The sequence below is a fragment of the Chlorocebus sabaeus genome, chromosome 21 (assembly GCF_047675955.1).
Source record: "Chlorocebus sabaeus isolate Y175 chromosome 21, mChlSab1.0.hap1, whole genome shotgun sequence".
NCBI classification, from domain to species: Eukaryota; Metazoa; Chordata; class Mammalia; order Primates; family Cercopithecidae; genus Chlorocebus; species Chlorocebus sabaeus.
Genome location: NC_132924.1, coordinates 80,557,933 through 80,585,680, shown reverse-complemented (window position 1 = coordinate 80,585,680; position 27,748 = coordinate 80,557,933). Strand labels below are relative to the sequence as shown.

Here is a 27,748-nt window from a genome sequence, read left to right as displayed (position 1 = left end):
TCTTTTTGATCTTAGGGAAAAAGCTTTCAGTGTTTCACAACTGAGTATTTTGTTAGTTGTGTATTCTTCATATATGACCTTTATTGTGTTGAGGAAGTTTTTCTTTTATTTCTAATTTATTAAATTTTTTATCATGAAATGGTATTGAGTTTGGTCAAATGCTTTTTCTGCATCAGTTGAAATGGTCATGTGTTTTTTTCCTTTCATCCTATTAATGTGGTGTATTATATTGATTGATTTTTTTTTTTTTTTTTTTTTTATGAGACAGAGTCTGGCTCTATTGCCCAGGCTGGAATTCCGTAACATGATCTCAGCTTACTGCAACCTCCACCTCCTGGGTTCAAGCAGTTCTCATGCCTCAGCCTCGCAAGTAGCTGGGATTATAGGTGCATGACATCATACCCAGCTAATTTTTGTGTTTTTAGTAGAGATGGGGTTTCTCCGTGTTGGCCGGGCTGGCCTCCAACTCCTGACCCCAAGTGATCTACCCGCCTTAGCCTCCGAAAGTGCTGGGATTACAGGCGTGAGCCACTGTGCCCAGTCTGTTGATTAATTTTTGTATGTTGAACTACTCTTGTATTCCAGAGATAGATCCTAGTTGTTCATGATGTATGATCCTTTTAATACGCAGCTGAATTTGGTTTGCTAGTATATTGTTGAGGATTTTTTAATCTTTATTTATACAGGATATTGGACTGTTGTTTTCTTGTAGTGTCTTTGACTTTGGTGTCAGGCAAATGCTGGCCCTAACTCATGCCTGAGTTAGGAAGCATTCCCTTCTCTTTAAATTTTGGGAAGAGTTGTAGAAGTATTGATATTTACTCTTTAAATATTTGGTCCAGCTGGGTGTGGTGACATGTGACTGTAATCTTAGCTACTCAGGAGGCTAAGGTGGGAGGATCATTTGAACTCAGGAGTTTGAGATCAGCCTGGGCAAAATAGCGAGACCTTGTCTCTTAAAAAAAAAAAAATGAATAAACGAATGAAAAAAAGAACAAAAATAAATAAAAAAATGAAATAAAGTATTTGGCAAACTCACCAGTAAAGTTATCTGGTCTGGGATTTCCTTTCTTGGAATTTTCTGCTTTCTTTTATGTTAATCAGATACTTTTGTGTCTTCTATTTTATTTTGTTTGTGTACTTTTTAGCTATATACTTGTACTATTTTTCTAAGAATTACACTGGGGATTGCAACGTGCATCTTTAATTACTACAGTCTACTTAGTGTTGAATTACTTCAGGTGAAATAGTAGCTGCTTTGAAGTCTTTGCTAAGTCCCACATATTAGCCCACTCTGAATCAATTTCTATTGACTTTTTTTTTTTCCTTTTCATGCTTATGGATCATCTTACCTCATTTATTTGCATGTGAAATAAATTTTGGTTGAAAACTAGACATTATGGATAGTACATTTTATTGATTCTAGATTCTGTTATGTTCTCTGAGGATCGCTCATGTTGTTTTTGTTCTAGCCTGTAGAACAAATTTAACTTGTCTGGTCTTATACTGTACATTATTTTTCCCTGTATTGTGTAGTTGCTGGTTTCGCTCAGTTCTTTAATCTTACAGCTGCCACTTTGAGAATGTAGTACCCTGTGGTTTTCCCTGTACCTTTGTAGTTAGCCATCACCAAGGATTCTGGCAAAGTTCGTACTAAAATTATGGCCCTTACCTCTTTTTCCTTTGTGTGTTTCTTCCCTGTCCTTTCAGTTGCTCTGCCAGCCATGAGCTCAGTCCTTTGACACTGCAAGTTAGTAAGGCCCCAGCTTTCTGCCATTATAGCTGTGCACTGTTTGGGGAATGCTGTCAGTCTGAAAAAGCAGCAAACTCACTCATCTCACACATCTTTTAAGGGTAGATTCCTCTTTGACTTTAGATTGCTTTTTTCTCCAAATCCCCATTGGATCTCTCCCACACATATGTAATTTAATGGTAAGGCAGGGATTTGATCTTGCTCCTGTGGCTTTCAGGATTCCACCCCTCAACCCCTTGTCCCCAGCTTTATATTAAATAACTACTCTGTCTGCCCTGATTCCTATTCTCTGCCGTCTCCAGAATGTAAGTCTGTATCTATGGGATATGGAATGGGAGTTGTGGTAGTGAGTGCCATTAGGCAAAAATGACCAGACTTGCAATTCTTACCCATTGCAATTTCTATAATTAAAAGTAAATCTTTCTTTGGTATATTTCTGCCTTTAGTTATTTCTGTCACCTTCAAGTGCAGTTATTCATCGTTTAATGATGGGGTTATGTTCTGAGAAATGTGTCTTTAGGCGATTCATCTTTGTGTACTTACACAAACCTAGATGATGTAGCCTACTACACACCTAGGCTATATGGTATATTCTATTGCTTCCAGGCTACAAACCTGGACAGCATGTTGATGTATTGAATATTATAGGCAGTTGTAACACAGTGGTACATGTGTACTTAAACATATCTGAACATAGAGAAGGTAACATATTGTGCTAGTTACTATTGCTGTGACATCATAGGCAATAGGAAATTTTCAGCTCCATTATAATCTTATGAGACCACTAACTAAAGCATCATTATGTGGCACATGACTATGGTGTGTTTTTAAAAATGCTTTATGTAGATTTAGAGCTTATCTGCTGGAAACTATGCATGACCAGTTCACTCTGCCATTAGTGGAAGCTAGATGAAACTAATTTGTATTTTCCTGTTTCTCATAGGCAAAGACTGTAAAATTGGATATGCATTGTAAATTTAAATCACCTTGATAACAGTCTATGTAGGTTGAGAGCTTATGCGTTATTTTTAGTTTGAAATAAGAGGTAATATTAAATATAAACTTAAATTTTATGTATATAAAATTTCTGTATTCCCAAAGAACAAATGGATATAATAATGTTGTCAAGTATCTTTACTTTGGTTTTTGGGGCCTATTGCTATTAAATTACTTGTTTTTTGAAAAGATGATACATCTTGTGGAAATTTTTAATAAATACTCAAATTACTTACATGTTATTGTTTTTCTAGCTATTTAACAGTTTATTTTCTAAGGCACATCTCTGCCTTATTTAGAAGAACAGCAGAAAAACTATGCCAATAGAAGTTGTTCTTTCTTTTTGCCAAAACTAATTCGAAGTAGCAACACCTTTTTCATAGTCTTTGAATATATTTAATATAGGGATTCTAAGAGATTCTAGATGTTGCATGTGTTGAACTCATGGGTCTTGTCACTGATTTAAGTTTGCTTCTATGACAAGAACAATATTGTGCTTTCTAGAAGATACCATCTAAGCCTGTGTCTTCCAATGTGACTTTAGCCTTGTGGTAACATTATTTAGGGATTGAGATTTGTGGGACACAAAGGCAGGTAAGCAAAGAGAGAGGAGTCTAAAATTATAAATAAGTTCTATTTTACAATAAGAAATTTAATTTATCCAGCCATAGGTTATGTTCACATATTTAGATATTCTTTGATTTCAACAGAAGTAAGGGCTTAGTGATAATAGCTATTCTAATTGATGGATTTACTCATAGTGGTAATATTTAATGATGCAATTGCTCAGTATTTTGAACTCTAATGCTTTTGATCCTAACAGCTTTTGAGACTAAAGGATAGTATCTTACTCTGTTTTGTAATGCTGTAACAGAATACTACAGATTGAGTAATTTATAAAGAACAGAAATGTTGTATCTCACAGTTCTGGAGGCAGGAAAGTCCAAGATCAAGTTGTTGCCATTGGATGTGGGCCTTCATGCTGCATCCTCATGTGGTGGAAGGTAGAAGGGCAAGAGAGATGAACTGTGTGTTCCTATGTGGGATAAGAGCAGAAGTGAGAGAACCCACTCCTGCAAACCCTTTTTATAGCAGCATTGCTATATGTGAACATAAGGTGGAGCCTATATGAGGTAAACATCTCCCAAAAGGCCCCACCTCCCAACACTGTTGCATTGGGGTTTAAACTTCCAGCATATGAATTTTGGGGGACACATTCAGACCACAGCAGATCATGATATGTTCTGTGGTGTTTTTTCTGACTTCAAATCAGTGCAGCTCAACAAGTATGGCACTATAGGCAGAATAATGGTCCTCCAAAGAGTCTATGTTTTAATCCTTGGAGCCTGTGAATATGTTACCTTACATTGCAAAAGGGTCTTGGAAGATATGATTAAGATTATAGGCTTTGAGAGGGGGAGATTATTCTGGATTGGAAGACGAAGGCAGAAGAGTGGGTGGGATGATGGAAGAAGAGACAGGAAAGATTTGAAGCATGAGAAGTACTTGATTTGCCATCGTTGGCTTTGAAGATGAAAGAAGGAGATCATAAGCCAAGGTATGTAGATGTCTTCTAGAAGCTGGGAACTGTCCTTAGTTGATAGCCTGCAACGAAACGGGGTCCTCAGTCCCACAGCCATAAGGACTTCAATTCTGCCAGCAACCTAAAGGACCAGGGAAACATTCTCCCCAATGGCCTCCGGAAGGGATTACAGCAATGCAAACATCTTGGTTTTAGCCTATTGTGACCTGTTTTGAACTTTACCTTCAAAGCTATAAGATAATAAATTTGTGCTTTTTAAGCCTCTGGGTTTGTGGTAATTTTTTACAGTAGCAATAAGAAACTAATACATGCAGCGTTTGTACTATGTCAGTTACATGGAAAGAGGACTATTTGTTTTGGAGGAAGAAGAATGATCTTTGAAGTTATTCTCTAGAAAGACATTAGAGTTAAAGCGAAGTAAACTACACACACACACACACACACACACACACATACGCGCACACACACGCTACCTATTACTGTTGTTTTTTTTTTACTATGTCCTGGCTCTCCTGACAAAAAGTGTCAGAATTATAAGACTTTGTATTGGCAGAAACTAGATATTTTTTTATACACAGGTACAAAATATTAACTGATGATTTAAAATAAACAGCTATAATTGGATATTGCTTATAAAGTATCTTTTATACGTGTCCATCTGTTTGTGTGCCTGTTTTAGAATTATTCAGATTAATGAATTTCATTCTTAGTCTTTGGGATGCTTATAGGATATTATCACAGATCTGACTACAAGTGTAGGATGAGTCTATTTATTAGTCGTAGTTATTTAATTTCTAACAGAAGAATATATTTAGTCAAGATTTTAGTACAGTGAGCAGGAGATTTCTCATGGAATTTTCTATTGAGGCTAGTTCTTCAAAATCATGTTTGTTTTGCATTGTGTTGTGAGGAATCCTTGTGATTTGGATGAAAGGAATGTTGAGCTGTTTCACTTTGGTCTCCTAATTTTGCTTCATTGAGAGTGGTTTGCTTTTATCTTGTTTATAAATATGAGTTTTGTAAACTATTTTATTTGGAAAAGAAAAAGTTCCTTTGCTAAAAGGACTTTGAAAATGGAAGCCATATTTTTTCCTGGGAGAAGTAATAGAACATTCATTGGCAGCTGTAGGGTATGAGCCTTCACTTGGGAAAAGACTTAAGGAAGAATGGCATCTTGGGACAAAATGGAGAGCATGAATGGTTAACATATGTATCAACAGTCTATGTGGAGTAAGAGAGTGAGTGGGATAAAATGGTGTTTTATTGGGATGTGCTGTATGATAACCCACATCCTCCACCTTTGTCTAGTTACTCTTCAGGGATGGAAGAGTACCCAGGATATTGATCTCTTTGGAAGATAAAGAAGCAAAGTAATCTCTGCTTGGTCTTTTCCATTAATGCCAAGTTGTGATAATTGCAGGACAGAAGGTAGAGGATAGAGAGAAGGTATTTTGTTTGTATGCTGTTGTTTTTGATGAAGTTTGAGGATATTGAAGAATAACCACCTAATTAATTGATTTAGAGGCTTTCTACCTAAAACTAAGTATGAAATTGATATTTTAAAGTGAGTTAAATGGTAGCAACAACATTAAAAACTGCAAAGGATTAGTTAGGAAGACTTCTACTGAGGATAAATGATTTTGAATAAATCTTGTTGAATGGGCATATGGAGACTAGTTATTTTAACATAATAATGAGAACAACACTGTATTCATAAACTTTTTTCCATCAAAATAATACTTTATTAATACTTTAGAGGCTTTATAACATCATAAAGTGATACCATAAACTGTTATAATCATTTCTGCTATATAATTTGTGATTAAGAGACAAGAAAGAATAGGCTTTGAAACCATTTAGATCTTGGTTTAAATCCCATTTCCATCCCTGTTTCTAACTGTGAATTACCAGAAGTTAACTTCTCACTCAGGTTTCAGAGGACTGTTAGGAAGTAGTAACAAGCCAGAGTAGATTTCCTTTGACCCTGCCCAGTATATAGTAGGTCTTCAAAATATTGCTTTCCTCCTGTTTTCTTTCTTTAGAAATATAACTAAAGAACAAATTCATGTGATATTTTGATGATCATTTGGAGCATACATCATAATCTGTTACTGTGTGTTCTACTTCTGTGTGCTCAAAAATACTGTTCCCCATCCCCCATTACATCATGTAATGCTTTTCTTGAAAAAAAAAAAAAAAGAAAAAGATGGTATTTTGTACACACATTTCTCATGCATATTTTTCTAGGAACAAGATATTGAAGTATTACTGTAAAGATTTCTGTGTTAAAGATGGACACTGGCAAGACACCGTGGCATGTGCCTGTAATCCCAACTACTTGGGAGGCTAAGGTGGGAGGATCTCTTGAGCTCAAGGGTTTGAGATTATCCTGGGCAAGATAACAGGACCCTATCTCGGAGAGGTGGGATGGGGGACAATACTGGAAGAGAGTAGAAACATTTAAGAAAAGTGAAAATCAAGTCTCTGAAATTTGTACTGAGGTAAGAAATCATAATCATTCCTTTTAAAAATAATGTATTCCTTTAAAAAATAGCTACATCACATAATTGAATTAAAAATGTATTTGTTAGTTGTTTTTAAAATAAAATTTAAGAATAATAATGATAAAAGTTTCCATTGATTGCTGTATGGCAGGTACGATGCTGAACATTGTTTGTGCTTATCTCACTGAAGCTTCACAACTCTGTGAGGTAGATGCTATCATTTTACAGATGGGCAAAGAGAATCAGATAAGTAGCATTCCTGGATCACACGGCTAGTAGGAAGAAGAGTTGGATTTCTTTCTCTTTTTAAAAAAAATCTCCTGGGCAATTATTTGCTGTGTTGCAAATTAGGTGTTGAATACATGTGCCCTTAAAGTTTTTGATATGACTGGGAGGCTTTCTTTGGGGGTCATTCCTTTGTAAGTAGTTATTAGGTACATACTTAACATGTATAGTCATTGTGAAGTAAGAATTTGAGGTTACAGTGTGAGTTTTCTTCCTCACTAAACATAGATTTTTTTCTTTTTTAACAATGGGTGAACTTGTTTTCTTGGACTTTCTCTTTTATTTCTTCAAGTTATACTCTGGTAGAGATGGTAATGGGGACCAGACTTCTGTAAGACAAAAGTATATGTGAACTTAGAACTTTAGTAAATTTGGGTAGGGTTATAACAGTATTATTTGTCACCGGAAGCTGAATGAACTATACAGCTTTCCTTTTTAAATTTAATGTGATAGATGGTGCCTCTTCCATTGATGCAGTCTGCATTTTCTTTTAAACCATCATTTATCTCAGCTGAGATATGAAATTGGTTTGAGATTTAAATGTATTCGTGTTTAATATTCCAAGAAAATAAGAATACATTTTAGTGAAGAGTTTATATTTTGCTTCTATTTACTTAAATGTGTTTTAGAGAACATTTAAGGACATTAAACAGGCATCATTTAAATGGTCCCTACAGTTTTAACATTTTAGTGAAGTATGAAAAAAAGTGCATATACTGTAAATGTACAACTTAATTAATTTTCGCCTCTATAGTTTTCATAGCCTGGCCTAATTACAGATACAAGAAAACAGAGGAAAACTTAAGGAACATTCCAAAGGTTGAAAAAATCACAATGTACTCTGTTTGGTTGCTCAGGTCTCTAAAAATGGAAACTGGCAGGTTTCATATATGTAACATTATAACTTTGGGGAAATGCATAGTTTGAAAGCAGGAGGAAGAAATGAGAAAAATGCTGTTATTCTTTAAAAAATTTTTTTATTAATATTTTGAGGCAGGGTCTTATTCTGTTGCCCAGGTTCGAGTGCAGTGGTGCAATCTTGGCTCACTGCAACCTCTGCCTCCTGGGCTCAGGTGATCCTCTCACCTTAGGCTCTTGAGAAGCTGGTATTGCAGACGTGCACCACCATGCCCAACTAATTTTTGTATTTTTTGTGGAGGGATGGGGTTTTACTATGTTGCCCAGGCTGGTCTTGAATTCCTGGCCTCAAGTGATCTACCTTCCTTGGCCTCCCAAAGTGCTGGGATTACAGGCGTGAGCTACCGCACCCAGCCTATTATTCTTTTGGCTTAAGCCAAATAATTGATAATAATGATATGTTTTCATCTTTTTCAATTTCTTCAAAATCTTACAAGGGAATGAGCATATTGTATAGTATGCTCATGAATAAAAGATAACAAAACAAAACACAAGAGAAACAAGATCTGGATGTCTTAGTCAACAACTTAGTCTCAATCTGGACAGTACTTTGTGAGAAAATGTCTTTTCTAAGTATTATATCCAGATGACCAATTTATTTGATTTTCACAGGCTCAATTTTTCATATGTATATATTTTTTAATAATATAATTTTACACTTATATTTGGTAACTATCAGTACGGACCCAAAATGTAGCAGAGGAAGGAATTTTTGTAAAGGCCTGCCGTGTGCTATATTTTTACGTTTTTTTAAATAAATGGGCTTGGAATGATCAGCTCAATTTTGTATATTTTTAAAATGAAATACTACTGTCATACTTTCAATGGTTTAATAAAACAATATTTCTTATAAATATTTTTAATTTGTAAAGTTATATTAACAATATATGTTCATTGTGAAAACTAGAAAATTGAGGCATATATTGACTGCTGAAAACTAAAAACTACAGATATAATCTTGAGATTCATTATCAGCATTTTCAGAAACTAACCTCTCAACTGTTTGCCTATGCATTACTGTATTTATTAGACATACTATTTTGTACCTAAGATTACATTATGGACATAATACCATGTTAAACATAAATCCATGTCATAATTTTAGTGGCTGGATAATATTTAAAAACTATCCAATACTTTATGTAAATAATCTATTGTTAATTATTTTAGTCAAACTTTTTTTACTGGTATAAACACTATTTTGATCATCCTTAAACATACATCTTTGCACAGTTGTTCAATTGTTTCCTTATGATACATTTTAGAAGTTGAATTTCTTGATCAAAGGTCACGTTTGAGGTTTTTGCTTAATATTTCAAAACAAAATATATTTTGTGTAGTAACGTGAAAAATACTCATAGGTTTATCAAAATTGTTAGTCATAAGCATTTAAAAATTATTTTCTAGCCAGGCACGGTGCCTCACACCTATAATCCTGATTCTTTGGGAGGCCCAGGTGAGAGGATTGTTTGAGATCAGCCTGGGCAACATAGTGAGACCCCCATCTCAAAAAAAAAAGAAAAAAAATTGAAAATTGTTTGCTAAGCACATGTGAACATTGGTATATTAATTTGTTTTAAAATTTATTCTAATTTGGATTTGTTTTTGCTGTATGTAGTTGAAGAGTTTTGTGTTTGTCATTCTTTTTCATTGGTGAGTTACCTGTTTGTATTCTGTGCCTGTTTTCCTTTTGCCATGTTGGTTTGTAACTATTCTTTATATAATAGAGGTAAATTTGCTTTACTACATAGGTTGTAAGTATGTTTCCCAGTTTATTCTTTGATGTTTTAGGTTTAATTTTAGAAGTTTTATAATTATACTTGTTAATCTTTTACTTAGTAATGGATTTATTTGGTTCCTCACCACAATATTACAAAAATATTCACCTCCATATTATTGGATGTTTTTTATGATTTTACTTTTACCTGTCTGCTGTTTATTTTGGTGTAACTTACGCACATAGCAACCACATCTCACAACTCTAGGCAGTACTATTTACTGTCACATAGAATATAATGTAAACTGTGCTTTCTGGAGTTGTACAACTCACTGACTCTGGGAATGGTTAAGCATTAAGCCCTGTTTTTCCATTGTTTAGTTACTTCTCCAACACAACTTAATTAATAATCCATCACTTCACAGATTTGGAATATGTTATTTTTCATAATAAATTCTTATATTTGCTTGAGTCTTGTATGGACTTTCTGTTGCAGTTCAGTTATTTGTGTATTATTTTCCTTTTTAAATCTTAGGATTATGGTTTTTGTTGCATTTTAGTTATTTTTCACTTATTACTATTTACAGCTAGATTTTTTACTGTTTTCTTTTTTATAGTTTTTAATAGGAAAATAGAATTGGACATATGTATTCTCCACTGGCATTTTTTTTCCAAGACTGTGTCTTTGAGTAATTTGTATGGCGTCTTAATTCTACATTTGAAAAATATGAAGACATTGCTGCAATATTTGGATTTGAATTATTTTCTGTTATATATTATGTTGTGTTTTAAGTCTCAGTGATAAGTATCTGGTTGAAGATTTGTGGTCAGGATTGAAAATGAGCAGAATTGTATTTTAGGTAAATGGAAATGGAAATTGTGAGAGATTGCTAGCCTCTGACTTGATATCTTCACCTTACAGGGGTCTAGGGTATTGAGGGCGTAAACTATGATGATGGAAATAGAAAGTGAAAAATGTATGTTTTTCAACATACGCTTCCATACTGTTAAGTCTAGAAAGACTTTCTCTGGGCTTTGGGATTAAATTAAAATTTTTTTTTGGCCCGGCAAACATGAATGTAACCTATTTTCCAGCTTTATCTCCGTCTGCTTCTACATTCATAGAGTGTGGAGTCTACCAAAGTGAATTGTTTCCTGGAGACTTGCTTTTCTTGCTTCTGTATAATTGCCCAAGTTTGTGCCTCTGCCTGATGTGCTGTCCTTGCCCTGATGCCATCAGCCAGTCTCATCCCTCATTCAGAGTTCATTTCAAGTGCCATTTGCTTTCTACACCTTTTCCAGGTACATGTGCCTCTTTTTCCTTTGAGCCCAATTGCTCTTTACTTATAGTCTTACTATATTTTGCCTTGTGACATTGATGTTGGCATATTTATCTTATCTCCTCTGCTTCTGTAAGCAAATACAACCCCAATATTTTATGAAATGTTCGAATTTGGCATTAAGTGAGGGCTAAGTTCTATCATAATGGACCCTTTAAAAGTGCTTTTATAATTTTTTTCAGTGCTTAAAATATAACAGACTTGTATACTATAGTAACTAGGATTTATGATTATTGTTGTCAGACAATTTAGTTTGGGTGTATTTGTGTCACTAGATTCTGTGACATGTTATTCACCAAGTTTTTAGAAACATTTATGTAGTTTGAGAAGCCAGTTACATTGTAAAATCGGTAAGCATATGTGTTAATATAAATAGTACCGATAGAAGAATACTGTATTTAACAGTGTCTTATTTCTTGTGTTTGACAATAGTGATAAAGCATTTGTATGGTGTCTTTTATCATGTAGTTCAGAACACTGTTCTTTTAGCTGTTATTGTATCTGTTCTAACTGTATCTTTGAATCAAATCATCAGTTTTGAGAACCAGAAATTTCAGGCAAAGTAGACTTTTCTTAAAATTAGTTAATGAAAATTCAGTTCTTTAGCTTATTTCAGAATTTGGTAACAGCAACCTCTGCACAAAACAGAGTGGTGTTCTTGAGATTTTAGTCTTTTCAGCTCTGGTGGCTATTCAAGTTTGTGTTCTGTACTTTATCATTTCTCTGTCAATTATTTTCCATAATTTTGTTGAGAGAGAATATTTGTGGAAGGTATTTCTGAAGACTTATCAGTCCATGCTCCATTTCTCTTAGTGAATCTCTGAAGGTTGTGGGGTAAGGGAAGGAGAAAGTAACTGTATTAGAAAACATAGAGGCCATTTTTGTTTTTTAAGAACACTTGTTTTCTTTTCAGTTGGAGGTACTACCCTCCCCTTTCTACCCAGTCTGATTGACCTCTTATTTGTGTTATGAAATGATTCAAATCCACTGTTTTAACGTTCTAGAATCTATCCCTGGATTAAACCAGAGTTGCAGAGGGTTTGATACCCAGACAACCATTCCCATCTAATTCTTTTTACTAAATTTCACTTTAGTTTGATGTTATTATTGTACATTGAGGGAAATTATAATCATTAGCTATGTGAGACTTCTTGTCGCCTTTTCTACAGGTTGTTGTGGCCAATGTTATACATTGAGGGATATAAGAAACAACCATGTGAGACTTCAGATATCGTTATAGTTGTGGAAAACATTGAGAAGACCCATGAGAGACATGGGAAGGCCCATGAGAGTCACTGCTGTCTGGTCTTAGTATCAATAGTTTGTACTTGTACTGAGCATCTAGGGAGTTTTTAATCTTACCAATGCTGAGACATGTAATCAGCTCCTTTTCCCTGTTTAAATGACCTAGTAGAAAGTACATAGAATTCAAAGAAAGAGCCTAAAATAAAAATTAAAAAGAAATCATAAGGAACAATTTGTGGCTCACCTCTTGCCAGAATATAGGACTTAATGATACAAGTATTTTTTCGTCCTTTTCATGCTCTTTGCTCTGATTTTATTATTTTTTTGTTTAGTTCAGTTGTATCTAAAATTCTATGCCTTTTAAAGTCATCTTGCTCTGTGCAATGATGCGCGCCTGTCTCCCCAGCCACTTGAGAAGCTGAGCAGGGAGGATTGCTTGAACCCAGGAGTACGAGGCCAACCTGGGCAAACTAGTGAGACCCTGTCTCAAAAAAGAAAAAGAAAATGCTAACGTTATTTTATATTATCTTTAGGATAAGGGAGGATATACATAAATAAAATTATATCTAATGTTTACCAATTTTGCTTCCCTGCTTTCTTCCGAACACTGACGATGATTTTTATTTTAATTTTGGGTTACATACTCCTTAGAGGATCTTCCTGAATTTGAATCTTTGTTCTAGGAAAAAAAAAGTGCATAACCACACCCATGGCATTTTGCATTTGATTTAGGGTACTTTATGAGACTCTGGGAAACCCTATACTAAAGCCATTGTTTATCTGGAAATATATTGTTTGGCAACTATTTTTCTATAATGTGGCGATATCCAGTCACCTGAATTATTGAATTATTGTCTTTGTATCTTTTTTTTTTTTTTTTGAGATGGAATTTCGTTCTCGTTGCCCCCCCAGGCTGGAGTGCAATGGTGCGATCTCGGCTCACCACAACCTTTGCCTCCCAGGTTCAAGCGATTCTCCTGCCTCAGCCTCCCAAGTAGCTGGGATTACAGGCATGCACCACCACACCCAGCTAATTTTGTATTTTTAGTACAGACGGGTTTCTCCATGTTGGTCAGGCTGGTCTCAAACTCCCGACCTCAGGTGATCCACCCACCTAAGCCTCCTAAAGTGCTGGGATTACAGGCGTGAGCCACCGCACCCGGCCTTGTCTTTGTATCTTTAAGTTGTATTTGCTAGCAGCTGATTTTCAATAATGCTTATTTTCAATAATAAGTTGTGATAGGTTAGTTTCATGATTAAATCAATGAAAATACTAAAAGCCAAAAGTAACAACAAAAGATAATATCAGTGTGTTTGGAAAAAATTCCTGGTGAATGGGTTAATAAGAAATGTTCCTAGAGTAGTGTTTCTGTAATACCATTTGTGGTATTTATTAAGTATCAGTATTACTTAAACTATTATAAAACAGAATAGGAATTTAAATTAAAGGATGTCATAAAATTATCAAAGATTAGGTTACTGTTTACTAAGTTGCATTAATGGTACAAAGTAAATAATAATAGCAAAGGAAAAATATTTGATTCAGACCTCTACCTAACCTGAATGGCATTTGTTCAAAACATATACAAAATACAATTTGTAAATATTTTCACTGCAAGTTTCTTTTAGAAGTAATTCTTTTATGTCAATTATGTTTTAGTGGAAGTTTTATAGTGAAATGAGCAAAAATGTGCAAGAATAGTACTTCTGGTTTGAGTATGAATTTTATGAAAAATAGTAGCCATGCAATTTTATAATTAATTGAGTAGTTTGGTTGAGTGAAGTACGTAACAGTTTATGGTGAATGTGTTTGGTAGCATTTTATCTTCTGAGAGTATGTGGTTCTTAAAGGAAACTTTTGTCTAGATAACCTCGTTTAAAGAAACAACATTTTATTTCTTAGAAAGCTAATGTAGTACTGGATTATAGTATACATAATCCAACTAAAATTTAATCAGTTAAAATGAAGTAAATGGAGGAATTTTTTTCAAGACGGCAGTACAGTCTGAATTAAGAGCTGCTTCTGTACCTTTTCATTTATTGAATGTCACCTTGATACATAGTCTGTGTTCTGAAATCTAAAGTAGTAATTCTTAAATTACTCAGCACACAAGGCACCTGAGAGTACTTACTAAAACATATATTGGTTGGGCGTGGTGGCTCACACCTGTAATCCCAGAACTTTGGGAGGCCAAGGCGGGAGGATTGCTTGAGACCTGGAGTTTGAGACCAGTCTGGGCGACATAATGAGACCCCGTCTCTACAGACATATTTTTAAAAATTAGCTCGTCATGGTGGTGCATGCCTGTAGTCCCGGCTACTTGGGAGGCTGAGGTGAGAGAATCACTTGCGCCTCAGAGTTTGAGGCTGCAGTGAGCCATGATTGTACCACTGCATCTCAGCCTGGGTGAGAGAGCAAGTCTCTGTCTCAAAAAAAAAAAAAAAAAAAATTTCAGGACTGCAACCTCAGAGATTCTGATTCAGTAAGTCAGAGGGTCAGATATGGGGCCTAGGAATTGGCATTTTAGAAAGTACTACAGAATCTCTGATATAGGTGGACTACATTTTGAGAAACAACCTTCTAAACAAGATAAAACAGTAGGGTCTGAGGTTTAAAATTTGTTTGTTTTCAATTCCACTAATGTTTACTGATCAGTTGGTATGTATCAGGTACTTTTTTGGGAGGCATTATAAAAGCAGTATAAAGGTGTTATAGAAGTAGTGCGAAAGTACATTAGTATTACCAACTGTTACTGTATTGTATGCATTTAAGACAGTTTTTATAAAGTTGTTAGGTAACTACAGTTTGCTAGCATTTTGTTGTTTGTAAGAAGTGATAGTTGGAAAAAATTTAACAGCAAAAGAAAAGACAAAGTTTCTTAAGAATTGAGAGTAAGACTTTTAAAGTACAGAGTATGTACATTTGATATTTTATATTTCAACCTATCCTAAGTCATTAGCAATATTTTGATTGAAATATATATCTTTGATTCTTCTTTACTCAATCATTATGCAGTATACCCAATCAGTGTACTCAGTTTGTAGTATATGACATATGGGATTGTGTGTAATATTACTGGCTGATTGAAATATAAATTTATTAATATATAATGATTACTTCACTACAGTCCCATATGTATTTCCCACTCCTGCAGCCTATGTTTAATATGGCCAGTGCTGTCATTTGTTAGCATTAACATTTTAAAATTTTATATTATGTTTAAAACATTTAATTTTTCAAATCTCATGAGTATTATGTGTCCACAGCTGTCTGAGGGAAAAGCAGTTTCCCCATAACCTTGTCATCCTTGCTAGCCACTTTATCTCTTCATCCTGAGAAATTGGTTGATGTGCTTTGGTAGTCTGCCTTTGCTTAATACCTCTCAGAAAAATATGACATATTGCTCTCACAGAAGCAGGGTGACGAAAATGACCTCAATCCCAGACAGACTTAGCTCACCTCCCTTATCTTACTTGATGCCGCAGGGTTTGATAGTGGCAGGGAGTTGATATTGGTGTCAGTGACAGGAATGACAGCACATTTTACCACTTGCTGGTGCAAGTACAAAGCTGTCATATTTGAAAGCCATGGATACAGCTTATGGAGGCCTGTAGAAAATGTGTGAATAGAATGGGAGAGACACTTAGGATTATTTTCACATGTTGTTTTAATATGAGCAAGGGAGGAAAGATTATTGTGATTACGTTTGCTTGGCTCTTTTTGTCCTGAAAAAATGAGTATTTCTTAAAAGGCGATGGCTTTTGTATTAGTGATAAGCCCACTTTTCCATTTGTTTCCACATTTCAATGCCATTTTGTTCTAAATATCTATAAATTGTAATTTTTAATATTTATTCTACTTGTTATGATGCAGTGTTTGTTGTTATATTTCTAGTATGTGCAGCCTGTCAATAGGGGTATCTTTTGCGTTTTTGAATGCTTTTTAGAAAAAAGTCAATCTTCAAATTAGTTTTCTTTTGTGAACTCTAACCTACGATTCTGTATTCTATTCGTATTTCTCTTAACAGCTTAGCATCTTTGAGTATTTTAGGTCTTTTTCCAGCCTCATCTGGGTTCTTTTGTCTCCTTACTTTCTCTTTTATGATGTGATCTGAACTTTTAAAATTTCTAACATTTATTATTGGTCAACTCATTTTTAACTTTCTTAGAGTTCACTGCAGTCCCTGAGTCGGGGGCTTACATTCAGGAGTATATACAGGTGCTCATCTGAGATATAAAGAAAATATTTGCTAAAAGTTTACTTTAGTGTTCTTATTTCTCATCTTATTTGGTGAAACGGATAAAAGAAATACATTATTTTATGGTTTTCCCATTGCTTCTTGCCTTCATTCTGAAATATAACCTTCTCAGTGGCCAAGTTACCTTTGGCAACTGAACATTTTAATTGAAACTGAAAATGTAAATTTTCTAAGATGATTTTCAAATACAGTTTGAAGCCACTTAAATGGAATAGAAAAAGCTTTATTTGCCCTTTCATTACTATTATCCTTTGGAAATCTTGCTATTTTAAAAAAATTTAATTAAAAACTATTTGTATGTAGCCATTAACAAAGAATGAGGACAATACGTATATAAGGAGTTGGATGGATGCCTGTGATTCAGGGAAAATAGCAAAGGATGACATTTGTGTGTTTTACTTCATATACATTGGTATTTTCTCACCGTGTATTTTATAGTTAAAATAGTTATTAGAAAATATGTGTTTAATGAAAAAATGGAATAAACCAATTGAAAAATATATAAGGTAGATAATTTAAAACATCAATTAGAAATTTTCATTCTGAATAGCTTCTAATAACTGGAACATTATTTAATGTTATTTTACTTCATTGAGTGTTCTGCCTTGCCAAATATTCTTTTTGTTTTTGCCTGTGTTATCAGTGTAATTTACACAAAGCATAATTAAATAGTTATTTGATTATTGCGGGTAATCTGTTTCTTATGGTCTTCCTTATGGTCATCATTTTTAATTCTTCAGTCTTTTATGCCAGCTTTCTTGCCTAGCTAGTTAGAAAATATTGATTCTGCCTTCACATTGCCTGTCACATCTGTATACTCCCTTGTCAAGCTAGTGCCATCACTTTTTGCCAGGCTTTTCACTAGCTATGAAGGTGATGGCAGCAGCTTCCTATTTTCTGTGTCTTACCTCATCAATTCTGTCTATGTATTGCTGTTTTATTTGTTTTTTTGAAGCTCATTTTTTCACCTTGTATTCCCCTGCTCAGATATCTCTTCTAGCATAAGATAGAAGACTTTCTTCTTAAATTCAACATGATCCCTTTCTTCTTAAGTCTATTAAGAACTTTATTCTTCTTTTATAGTATTTACCACATTTGCCTCTGTTTTTAGATATTGCCATACTTTTTAATACCTTGACTCTAGATTATAAGCTCTTGAGAGTAATGACTCTATCATATAATTCAAACTATCTGCCAAAATACCTCTTTTCTGTAAGATTTTAAATGCTAATTGAATCACAAAGCTAGTACTTAATTGGATAATCATGAAATGCAATAAAATTAAAAGTTTTATTGACTTTGGGAAGTAGCCTTGAAATACTATGTGAAATAAGCCCTACTAAGGTCCTGTTTTCTAATAATGTTATATATTTTTTAACCCTTAAGTCTAATTTCAGTTCAGTGAGGAATCTAGTTTTTAATGCCCAAGGAACTGAGATTTTGCTACACATTCGTCCCCGCTTATCGTCAGGGATACATCCCAAGACTACCAGAGAATGCCTGAAACCATGGATAGTATCGAACCCTATATATAGTATAACATGTACTATGTTTTTTTCCTATACATACATACCTATGATAAAGTTTAAATCATATGTTAGGCACAGTAGGATATTAACAACAAGTAATAATAAAGTAGTACAATTATACATAAATTTATAAATAAGTTTAAATATAACAATTTAAAACTTATAAATTATTTATTTCTGGAATTTTCCATTTAATATTTTTGGACCACAGAGTTGACCATGCTGACTGACCATGGGTAACTGAAGCTGCAGCAGGTAAAACCACAGATAAGGGGAGACTACTGTTATTTTAGTTAAAGGATGAAAGAATAGAACATACACCTAAAAACTGACTTGGGTTTAAAGATGTATAATTGTAAATAATTCTACCTTCACAATAACTTTGAACATTTGTTCAGTAGTAGTTGGTAGAGTAACAACTCCCTTAAATTAACACACAAAACAAAGCAAATAAAATTTACCACATCTTGTTGAGCTCATCTTTGGTTGGTATTTAAAATACTATGTGGAATAAGCCCTACTAAGGGCTACTAAGGGCTTTTTATCCTTTGGAAGAACTGACCCAGTTAACTATGTAGAAATTGATGTCTATGCCTATGATTTATAATATATGGATAGAAAAATGTAGTTTTAAGAAGGATCCCATATTGAATTTATTGTTACCTCTATTACTTTTGCATTTTAAATTTTTCATTCTAACAGGAAGAATTAGCCTTAATGCTTTTTTGAGCAAAATTATTTGAAATAAAGTGAAAAATTAACACATTGTAATGAAGACCAATGTAAAGAAAGTAGAAATATTTTCTTTTCATAGAACAGATATTTAATACAAAAAGTTGTCTAAGTTTCTCATTCTCACATTTAAGCTGAGGTCAGTAGTTGGAAACATAGTTGTGACTTGTTTTTGAAGCTAAATTTTTAACACATAAATATTATTTTGATTTACATGTTATATACTACTTAGCACATTAAAAAGCTATTAGAAGTTTTCTGATAGGTATGAATTTTCTTTGTCATAAATCAGTTGATGCACTTTTATATACCTGAAAGATCATTACAGATGGTCAGAAATGCTTGTTAAATGTCTGCTTCAGTGTCAAGTATAGAAATGATAGCAGTTTAAAGGGCAATGTTGTAATATTTACCATTTATTTCTTATTTAATTTCTTATTACAGAGGACAAGAAGGCATGAAAGCAGTTTAGACAAATATAATAGAAATCTCTGTTTTTATACTGAGTTCTTTGGCATAGTTATAAACCTGAAGAATAAAAATATTTAAAACACAAGGGAGTTTTTCTTAATATGAAGGTTCTAAAAATAGTCTAATTTTTATTAAGATTATAAAACTAGATATTAAAAATTTAATTTATGCTTGGGAGTCCAATTATAAAATTCATTTTTAAAATTTTTAAATGAAGATATTATTGAGTTTGTTTTATTTCCTGGTGTAAAAAATAAAATAAAAGAAGATTAGGAGCTAGTCAGTGCCAAATGTATTTACCAAATGAAAATTTTCTTAATCCTTTTGTGCCTGAAGTGTTAATTTCTTTTTGGCGTTTCAAAAAATATCTCACTTGCTTATGCTACATTTTGTTAAATTGAAGCATTTTTTTTTAATTCCAAAAAAACAGTAGAAAAAGCAGAAGGAAACTGGACTTTTGCCAAGATTTGACATCATGTTAACATTATTATCAGAAGTAAATGACTATTTAATTTGCCATGTAACCTTAGTGAGTTCAAGCTATTGCATGGTATTCATTTCTCCAAGGATTAGGACATTCAGTAAACTAGACTAGATAAATCTCATTTATTTGTATAAAAGTGATATATTATTGAATTTTTAGACATTTAATATTTTCTTTAAAAATGAATTGCTACTTGGTTTAGTGGATACAGTTTCAGAAAATGGAATAAAAGTTCAGCTAACCAATTACAATGCAGTAAGTATTTTCCTATTTTAAATAACTTATGGCAAATTTTCTGATAGTGATATTGGCACTTATTGATAGATTATTACATTATAACAGCTGGAAAATGTTTGTTTGATATGAGATTCCCAATCCTTGTAATCCATAGTTAAGGTTAGTAATTTCATGATTTTCCCACATGAATTGAGGGTTGGAGAGAAAAATACCTAAAGTTAAATTAAGTGATGGTACAGGAGAAAAGTGACAAGACTTATTGTTACCTTAGTGATTTTCAGTGTGGAAATAAAACAACTACATTTTGAAATACTTGGGAGCTATGATTTGGTAGGAACATTGTATAAACTGTATTACTCTAAAGTTGTATGTATCTAAAATTAGAGGCTTTGTTAGACTTTTCTATAATGATTTAAAGTCTTTTTTTTCATTCCTGGTATTCAGATTTGAGTATTTAACTTTCTATTATACGAAAGGGCTGAGTTGAATAAAGTTAGGAAGTCAGTTTATTTTAATGTACTTTTTTTTTTTTTTTTTTAAATCAGTATACTATATTAATCCAGAGCATTTGGCTTAGATTTAAGCAAAGTGAGGAGGGAAGAAAGAGGCTGGTGCTTTAGTATTCTTCCTTCCCTTTATTTTCATTTCATTTGTATGTTATAGGCATACTATCCTTGAACTTAGAAAATCAATCTTTTTTTCATAGTAAACATGAATTTTAAAGTTTCTCTGTCTTGGTGTGCATATAGAGGTTTTTTTGGTTCATTAATTTTAAAATTTTGATAAATTCTATGATTTTTTACATTTAAAACAATAAAACTTCATACATACTTAATTATTTTTGATGCATCAAATATAGCAAATACACTATACCAGGAAACATAGCATAGTGGTATGGAAAATACTGGATTGTTTTGAGCCCATAATTTTGGTTTTTAGATTAAAATGCTACTCTAGTTGTAGTCTAAATATATCTATAGTTTGTGGCTTAGAAACAATGCATTTTAACTTAAAAAAAAAGCAAGGATACCTATGCCAGTTACATTTTAAAGTTATACGCTGTTTTAAGGCTATGTATTTATTCTTTAGAAAATATGACTTACATGAATATTTTCTGTTGGACATAATATTGACAAAATATACACATGATAGTACTTTAACAAACTGCCATGCAACAAATACATTAAGTAATGAAGAAATTGAATATATATGACCTATCTAGTTGACATTCACATTGAAAATTTACAACATAACCAATACTTAAAATATTTTTTCTTATATTTGGCAGTAATATCAGTTTTTACAATTTAAAACTCATTTGAATGTGGATTTGGTGAAACTTAGACTTTTCTCTAGTCTGTGACAACCTGAGGTACTAAACATTTTTCTCTTATTTCACTATCTTCAAAGGTAATTTTTTTGTTTCTTTTAGGATCTATCCAAGAGTTGTGTATTACAGCATTATTAGGCAGGGGATCAGCTTCCACTATGGAAACAACTCGCTTTTTCATCTTACTTTTCAAGACCTTTTGAAATTTTTGTCTAGTGAATGCATATAATAGAGGGTGAAATATAGTTGTTCCATAAGCCATGACTAAAAAACACAATCTTAATTTTACTAAAAGGTCACTTGGGCCTAAACATAAAATAGTGGTATTTAAAACAGAAATTGGTGTCCAGCAGAGAAGAAATGTAGAAATAATCAATAAAGACATCCTGAAGACTCTCTTTTGTCTTTCTCGTCGTTCACGGTGTCGTTTCACAGCTCGCCGGAGGGCAATTATTACAGAAACTGAAGTTCTTACACCAAAGACTACATTTCTCCCACCACTGCTTTGTGACATGTCTGTAGCCTCATGTTGTGTGGTTAGAGAAATTGTCTTTTTCTTTCTTGCTTTCTTCTTCTGCCCTGTTGAAAATCTTGTGCCTATTCGAATATTAAGAGCCTGAAGTATTTTGGTGTATGTGATTAACATTACTACAACAGTGAAAAAGAATATTGGGATCTGTACTAACAAGTGATAATACATTCCCAGTTCAGTGTAGTATTCATTTGTACTGACACATAAAAGTGTCTTGTTTTCCCATGTATTTCCACTTTGAAGACTGAAAAAATTTACCTCAATAAAAGGAATCAGGAAAGAGAAAAAAGAAAAAATCCAAATGGATATCATTAACATTACAGCTCTGCCCATTGTCAGAATTCGGTTTGCAGGTTTTACAGAGATGTCATATCTGTCCAAAGTGATAGCAAAAACGTTGATTGCTGTTGAGACACTTGCAAAAGATACACAAGCCTCATGGAAACAGCAGATGAGAGCAGTGTTACTCTCCAGTGAAAGCAGAAGGATAACTATAGTTAGAGGAATACATCCCACACAAATTATTACATCAAGTACATGAAGGTTCATTGTAATAATGTTACTGACAGAGTTGATTAAGTTGGATTTCATGCAGTAAAGTACCAATACGGTGAGGTTGCTGCCAAGTCCCAACACAATTTCTAACATAAGAAATCCGGTGAGAGACACTTGAAAGCTTAACGGATATGATAGTGGTTGGTACATGTTGGTGTTGATGTCATCAATGTCATCTCGCACTGTAATGTTAGATTCAGACTGCATGTTGATTTCCAGAATGGGAGAAAAACACATTCTTTTGGAGCGGTTGGTTTTTTCCCCTAGAAAGTGAAATAGAATAAGCTATTTGATATTTGGCAATTTAAATGACGTATAACGTGTTCTTTTTAAGAAAAAAATCTTTTAATTGTGTACTTAGTTTAATTTTTAAGTTTGTAAACTATTAATAGAAAATGTAGAATTAAGAAACATCAAGGTTGCATTGTTTTGATAGAAAATTGTGTTTTCCTTTTGAAGAAATAACTGTGAAAATTGTTCCTCTATAGTGCAAAGTTACTTAATATACTAAAGGGTTTTTCTCATTTGAGTATTTCCAGCTTATTATTTGAGATAAAGTATATTTTTGTATGATAAAACTATCTAGCATACAAAATTAATTTCAGCCCAGTGTCTTAAAATTTCATTTAAATGTTGTGAGTAGGTAGCAAATAAATGCTATTTTAATATGCTCTAGCATAATGAGTGTAGGTGTAATTATTCCTGTGAGATTTCAAATGAACAGGACAAGTGTTCATTTAAAATGGCAAATGGTACAGGGCACTAGTTTGTTTTAAGATGCTTTATCCATGTTGATTGAATTCTTATTCAGAAGTCAGCAATGTGCTTGGGGGATATTTGGAATTATTTCCCACAGAAATAGGCCAATGATAAATATTTTATATATCACAGTTACAATGCTCACTGAACTTTGCAATTGGCAAACTTAAAAATTCGAAGCAATGGGACATTATGCTAAAGTAAAAAGCTACAAAGCTTGGTAAAAGAGCATTAATCACTCCTATGAATGATTTATTTTGTGACAACACCCTCTTGTATCTTGTGGAAACAAAATTGAAATTTAATATTACATTAAGAAGTAGCCATTTTTGAAGTAGTTTAAAGGAATATATCAGTTAACATTATTTAAACTGAGTATTTAAAGTAAAAGATGAAATTTTAGGGAAAAGGAGTATGTGAAGCCCGTTTTTTGAGGAAGCTTTTAAAGTTACACAATACCTGTGAAACCTTTTGTATATATCACCCATTGTCTAATTTTGAAGAAAAATTAAAAAAAAAAACTCTTTTGCTAATTCATGCAAATCTATATTTTAATATATAGGGGTTTAGATTAATTTGTAAAAAATAATGTCTAATGTTCTGGGCTAAAATGTCAATCAGTATATTCAGTTTAAAATATGAACTCATACAACCAACTGTATTTCACATTTCAAATACAGCATTTCAACTGCAAAATCATATTCAAACATAAATTATAAAAGCTAATAATTTTCAAAATTCATGTTAACTTTCACTTGATGTTATATTTGACAAGTTTTAGAATACAGTTTTATTTTTGCATGTTTTTGGGGAATAATATTGCAGAAACACAAATGGTAATATTATTTCTTCTTAGTATAAAGTATTACTAGAGGCATATTTATTCCAGTAAGTTAAGGTCTTAGCTAACATTGAAATCCTATAAAAATGGAAAATTTTAAGTGTGCCAAATTTTCTGAACTGACAGGTTAAACATCAGGTCTTTGTCATATCAGTTAGATTTATAATTAAATAAAGCAGAAATGTCAATTTAAATGATGATTAAGAAAAATACATTTTCTCTAGAGCAAGATTCTGTTCTTTGGTAAATGTTAAGCAGTGTGGTGGGGTGCATGCATCTTCTGACCTACCTGTTTGCTGTTGCCTTATGGGCCTTTTGGTTCACTATGGCAGTTTTTGACAAATTGATACATGATATCATTGACAGATTTTGACATGAATTTTTACCTGACAACAGTGAAGTAGCTGTGTTTTATTTCATGTCTTGTAGGAATTCTTTCGTTTGCTCTCCAATACTTCAACTGCATGCATTATGAGATTTAGTTGGCTGATGGATTTCTAAAGAACAGTACATAATATTTGTATTTGTTTTGCTTTAAAAAGTCACAGCCAAGAGAAATTTCCTCAGATGATAGGAATTATGTTTCCCTTTGATGGAGTACATGATAGTGTTTCTTTATTTTCCAGAATATGTGAAAACAAAAAAGGAAACATAAGGTTTGTAGCTTCTAAAATATATTTAGACATCCTTTTGTTACCATTGTAAATCTGTTTTTATAGCAGTGCTCACTATTTTGAAATGATTTCTTGATCACATAACTTGCTTTATATTATAAATCCAGGCTGTGTCCATTTGATAAAAACCATCTGCTATTTAATTTGGTTTGTTTTCATTAGAAGAGAATACATAATTGGTCATAAAAGTCAGATAGAAAAATCCATTAGTCATATCAATTGATATGAATATCTGAATAGTGCAGAAAACACTTGCTAAATCTTCCTTTTGTGTGCTGGTAAAGTATTTTATTTTCTTTTTGGAAATTCATGTTTCATTATGTCTTCCAGAATCAGTAGCTTCCACAATTCTGGTATATTAAAGTATAAACTTCCCCTTTTAAAATGTTCACCAATTCTTTTCAGGCTTTTACAGTTATATTGTTTTTCTTTTTGTGGTTATTTTATGTAGCATCTTCTTAGGATACAGTTGATTTTTTATATTCCATCAGTAATGTAGACCTATTCTCTGGTTTTAACTCCTTAATGTCTTAAAGTCGTGTTACAAGAACATCTTGCAGTTCGTAGTTCAGACAGCTAGGGAGATGCTCAGTCAATTGCATTCTTCATATTGTCAGTTGTAAATTCTGAATTAGCTGCTATCGGCCCTTGTGAAAAGAAGAAAATTGGTTAAGAAATAGGGTTTTTAATAATTTACAATTAATTGAAAGTTAGTTTTGTTTAAAAATTATCCGGTATTTGTTATCAAAATAACCAAACTGTATTATTGGAGCCACAGTTTATGCTTAAAATTGAGTTTCTTTAAATAAAATATTCTTTTTTCCTAATAAAGATTGTATATATTATGTTATTTAACAGTAGAGTTCACATTTCAAATACAATTGTGAGAGAAAACCTATATTTTTAAAAATTAATTTCTGCTCTCATTTTAGAAGCTAACCTGTATTTTCAGAGATGATGAACAATTAGTATACATTAAACATACTGTTATTTCTTCTTTGTAATAAATTTAACAACATTTTTTGCTGTAAAAATATTGTAAGTTGCTTAATTATTAGCACATGATTTGAATTTTAACTCATTAAAACAGATTTCAGAAGATACTATAAATTTCCATTGATGAATTGTTCATGTGGTTGAAATATAAAAGGTAATAAAAATTGTAACTGCAAATTAATTTTCAATGAACATGCCCAATATTAAACTTAACATAAAATTAAGTAATAAGTAACAGCAAAATAGTAAATCTAGTTCTTTTAAGAAACATAAGCATTTTTGGAACACTGGAGAAAAACTGTACTGATTACGTTAAGAATATTTAGTATATCTGAAGTGATTTAAAAGCTGTCTTCATAGTGAATTTACAAAGAATATTTGTATTTAACAATGCATCCTAAAAAATTACATTTAAAATGTAGCATGTCTTAAAAGAAATAGATCTTAAAATACATGTCTAGCATTAAGTAGAATTAAACAAAGTCTTAAAATTTAGGCTAAAATTTTTCAAAGTAATTTTTACCCCACTATGCCGGTTCAAAAGCAGCTGTATACTATAATAAGGAACACATCTTACCTCTGCTAAAGATTTGATACATTCTTGATGTAGTTGCAGCATTTCCAGTTTGGATTGATTCATTTTGTTCACTTGTTAGTAGAGGACTGGGGGAAGAGGGTCATAAACATCTCTTCGAAAATGACCTTAATGAAAATATGTGTCTGTAGTGTGCCATTGTTTCAGCAGTACTGCTAATGTATGGAACATGTAGTGCTGCTTAGAGGCTGCTGCAGTCTCTCACTCTTCCTACTGTGGAATCAATAAGCATCTGAAAATACATAATGAAAGTAATTTAACATACTGAAGGCTTCTTGTCTCCAGAGACAACATTTAGATTCAGTCTTTCTAAAAAGGAACGGCACTGCTTTTCAGAAGAAAGCCTGTTCTGGGCAGCTTTTGCAGAATGACAGCCTACCTTGTCGCTTCTCTCCACTGCAGAGAGATGCAGTGCATTCACTAATTTTGATTGGTCAGTTGTATTGGGCTTAAACTGTGCTTCATATGTATAGCAGGGATTTCCCCCGCTCCCCCACTGTTTTATATAAGGACATTTTTTTAAAAAGGCTAAATTTGTGAGTGGTTGTATGTTGTTCTTAAATAGAATATGTGTAAATTAGTATTTTAAAAATGTGTATTCTATTCTGGTTTGTTGGTCACTTATGCCAAACATTAAAAAAAATGCAGGGAGGTGGGAGAACAGGAAAGATTTACATAGTAAAAAGTATATATTCTTTTTAAAGCCTTGATAATTGCATTTGAGAATATTTTAGTCATATATATGTTTTTGGTTGAGATTCTTTGTTCTACAAATAGAAACCCATTGCGTCTTTACTGTGAAGCACATTGAATTTCAACTAGTTTGTTTGTATTCAAGTCATTTTCTCTGGGTATTCCAAATTGTTGTGAGCATCTCAAGGTGTTAAACATTATCATGACTTCACTTCAGTATTCATTCATTTGGGTATTCATTCATTTCATTCATTCATTCATTCATTCAAAATAATAATCAGATTGACCTAAGGTGATAATACCCTAAAATATTTTTTAAACATTTCATTGTAGTAGCTTAGTCTCAGGGTATAAAACTTTAATCAGTAATCATTGTATTACTTTTGGAGGTTACTACTTGGTCTTCACCTTTGATAACCCTTTTATTTGGTAAGTGTATACTGATCATTTGCTATAATGTTTTATTTCAGTTGGCTTATTCTATTTTTGACCTGGGCACATTTCTTAGTAGGTTGCTATTTCTTAAATATTATATGTAACTACATGCGAATGTTGTTAGTAAAATATTATTTTAAAGGATAAAGTTAGTTACATGTCTTTGTAAGTTATAAAGGCAAATCATTATAAGGTAGATACATTTTCAAAATGAAAATAATGGTACAAGTACTGAATATTTAAAATTAAATATTTAAATATTAAAATTTAGATTAAATTTAATATTAAAAATAAAATTAAAATATTTAAAATTAAATTTCTATTA

General features: G+C 32.6%; 2 protein-coding genes across 2 annotated transcripts in view; one reads left to right on the top strand and one right to left on the bottom strand.

The window, feature by feature from the left end:
• Nucleotides 1–27,748, top strand: part of COG5 (component of oligomeric golgi complex 5) — a 370,641-nt gene that overhangs the window by 72,147 nt on the left and 270,746 nt on the right. The gene's annotated exons all lie outside the window — the stretch shown is intronic.
• GPR22 (G protein-coupled receptor 22) lies at nucleotides 17,485–27,634 on the bottom strand. Its single transcript, XM_007982533.3, has 3 exons — nucleotides 26,278–27,634; nucleotides 24,417–25,351; nucleotides 17,485–22,693 (listed from the first exon to the last, which is right to left on the bottom strand). Exon 3 carries the CDS (start codon nucleotides 22,665–22,667, stop codon nucleotides 21,366–21,368), a length of 1,302 nt encoding a protein of 433 aa, XP_007980724.1. The 5' UTR covers nucleotides 22,668–22,693; nucleotides 24,417–25,351; nucleotides 26,278–27,634; the 3' UTR covers nucleotides 17,485–21,365.